The 2137-nt window shown below is 50.5% G+C and overlaps 1 protein-coding gene across 1 annotated transcript in view; it reads right to left on the bottom strand.

Annotated features, from left to right (window-relative positions):
- Window positions 1-245: 245 nt before the first annotated feature.
- med16 (mediator complex subunit 16) overlaps window positions 246-2137 on the bottom strand; it is a 3954-nt gene continuing 2062 nt past the window's right edge. The window contains exons 6-9 of the mRNA XM_034882091.1: window positions 1850-2099; window positions 1430-1563; window positions 978-1170; window positions 246-473 (exon numbers count right to left, since the gene is read on the bottom strand). Of these exons, the coding sequence (XP_034737982.1) occupies window positions 247-473; window positions 978-1170; window positions 1430-1563; window positions 1850-2099 (804 nt within the window). The 3' untranslated portion in view covers window position 246. The remainder of the gene's footprint in view (window positions 474-977; window positions 1171-1429; window positions 1564-1849; window positions 2100-2137) is intronic.

Genomic DNA, 2137 nt, shown 5'->3' with positions numbered 1-2137 from the left:
ACACACACACACACACACACACACACACACACACACACACACACACACACACACACACACACACACACACAGTTTTAGATGTGAGTAGGTTCCGTCTCCATGATATAACCTGATATAATCTGTCCGGGTGTCCTGGTGTGTGTGTGTGTGTGTGTTACCTGGTGTGTGAGTGTGTGTAAGTGTGTGTGTGTGTGATATAACCAGTCTCGTTCCAGGTGTGTGTTACAGAGGTAGTGTTTGTGGGTGTTACCTGGTGAAGAGCTCCAGTGGCGTTGCCGCGGTGCTCCCCCCCGCGGGCAGAGACGAAGCTTTTCCAAACTGCAGCCTGATTGGCTGCTTCCCCTGCAGCCGGACGATGATGCCGTCGTTGACGGGCAGCCAGTCCATGCTGGGAACCAGCAGCTGGCTGGGCAGCAGGCAGCACTCGTCTATCAGAGTCTCGTCTGGGTCCTGGGGGGGGACGTCGTCCCGCGCTGACACACAGAGACACAGGACAGCTTCAATTGTTACCAAACCCACCAGACTCCATGTAAATAATCACTACTTTTAGCATGTATAGAGCAGGATTTCTCCACCAGACTCCATGCAAATAATCACTACTTTTAGCATGTATAGAGCAGCATATCTCCTCCAGACTCCATGTAAATAATCAGTACTTTTAGCATGCATGGAGCAGCATATCTCCACCAGACTTCATGTAAATAATCACTACTTTTAGCGTGTATAGAGCAGCATATCTCCACCAGACTCCATGTAAATAATCACTACTTTTAGCGTGTATAGAGCAGCATATCTCCACCAGACTCCATGTAAATAATCACTAATTTTAGTGTGTATAGAGCAGCATATCTCCACCAGACTCCATGTAAATAACCACTAATTTTAGTGTGTATAGAGCAGCATATCTCCACCAGACTCCATGTAAATAACCACTGTGTGTGTCTGTGTGTGTTGCTGTGTGTGTGTGTGTGTCCTACAGCAGAGCCAGAGCTTGGTGAGCAGTCTGAATAGCAGCTGCATGCTGTCCTGGTTGTCTGACGTGGCGGTGAAGGTGGGCAGGCAGCCGGGCTTCAGCAGCCCCCAGATCCGGATCATCACCAGCATCTCCCGCAGCATGGCCAAGGAGGCCCCGTCCCGCATGAAGCCGAAGCCGGGGCGCACCATGGAGCCCTGGGGGGGGGGGGGACCATTAGTCGACAGGCCTCTGGACAGGCTTAACTGGTTGGGCAGGTTGTTGTTTACATGTTAGCTAACCTGTTTGGGCAGATTGTGTTAGCATGTTAGCTAACCTGGTTGGGCAGGTTGTGTTAGCATGTTAGCTTACCTGGTTGGGCAGGTTGTGTTAGCATGTTAGCTTACCTGGTTGGGCAGGTTGTGTTAGCATGTTAGCTTACCTGGTTGGGCAGGTTGTGTTAGCATGTTAGCTTACCTGGTTGGGCAGGTTGGCCAACAGGTAGAGGACGAAGTCCCCCACCCATTGGATGAGCTGCTGCAGAGACTGAAGGGGGGGGCCGTCCAACACAAACTCCTCCGTCTTCAGATTGATCATCACCTTATCAATATCTGATACACACACACACACACACACACACATACATACATACATACATACATAGAGAGGCACACACACACACGCAGGTGGCACATATACACACACACACAATTATTTTTTGGGCATTTCATTCCAATAAAAAAAAAAAATCCACTTTTTTCCAATTGTTTTTGTAGTTTTTTTCAACATTTGTAGTTTTTTTCAATGATCTTTTGTCATAGTTGTGATAGAGAACGTTGTTGTAACGGGTCGTATTAGACCCGAGGACCCAAGGAGGGTTAAGGACCGGAGTCTGACCCGTGTCGATGTTCTTGCTGCAGATCTCGGCGAGCCGGTCTCCCGGACTCTTGTCCGGCGTGTTGAGGACGTGTGGACGCAGCAGAGACTTCAGCGTGGAGCTGATGGCGATCAGCAGCAGCTTGGCGTGGAAGTCACAGGCACGAGCCGCCGTCGCCGTGGACAACTTACAGAGAGACGCCTTCACCGCCAGGATACGGGTCGCCAGGACCTGGAGACAGACAGACAGATAGACAGAGAGAGAGAGAGGCATTCCCCCTGCTCTGGTGTTCCCCCTCTCATTCCCCC

This window comes from Etheostoma cragini, chromosome 9 (genome assembly GCF_013103735.1).
Source record: "Etheostoma cragini isolate CJK2018 chromosome 9, CSU_Ecrag_1.0, whole genome shotgun sequence".
Taxonomy (NCBI): domain Eukaryota; kingdom Metazoa; phylum Chordata; class Actinopteri; order Perciformes; family Percidae; genus Etheostoma; species Etheostoma cragini.
Note: the sequence above shows the minus strand (reverse complement) of the source record. Positions and strands in the feature narration are given on the sequence as shown.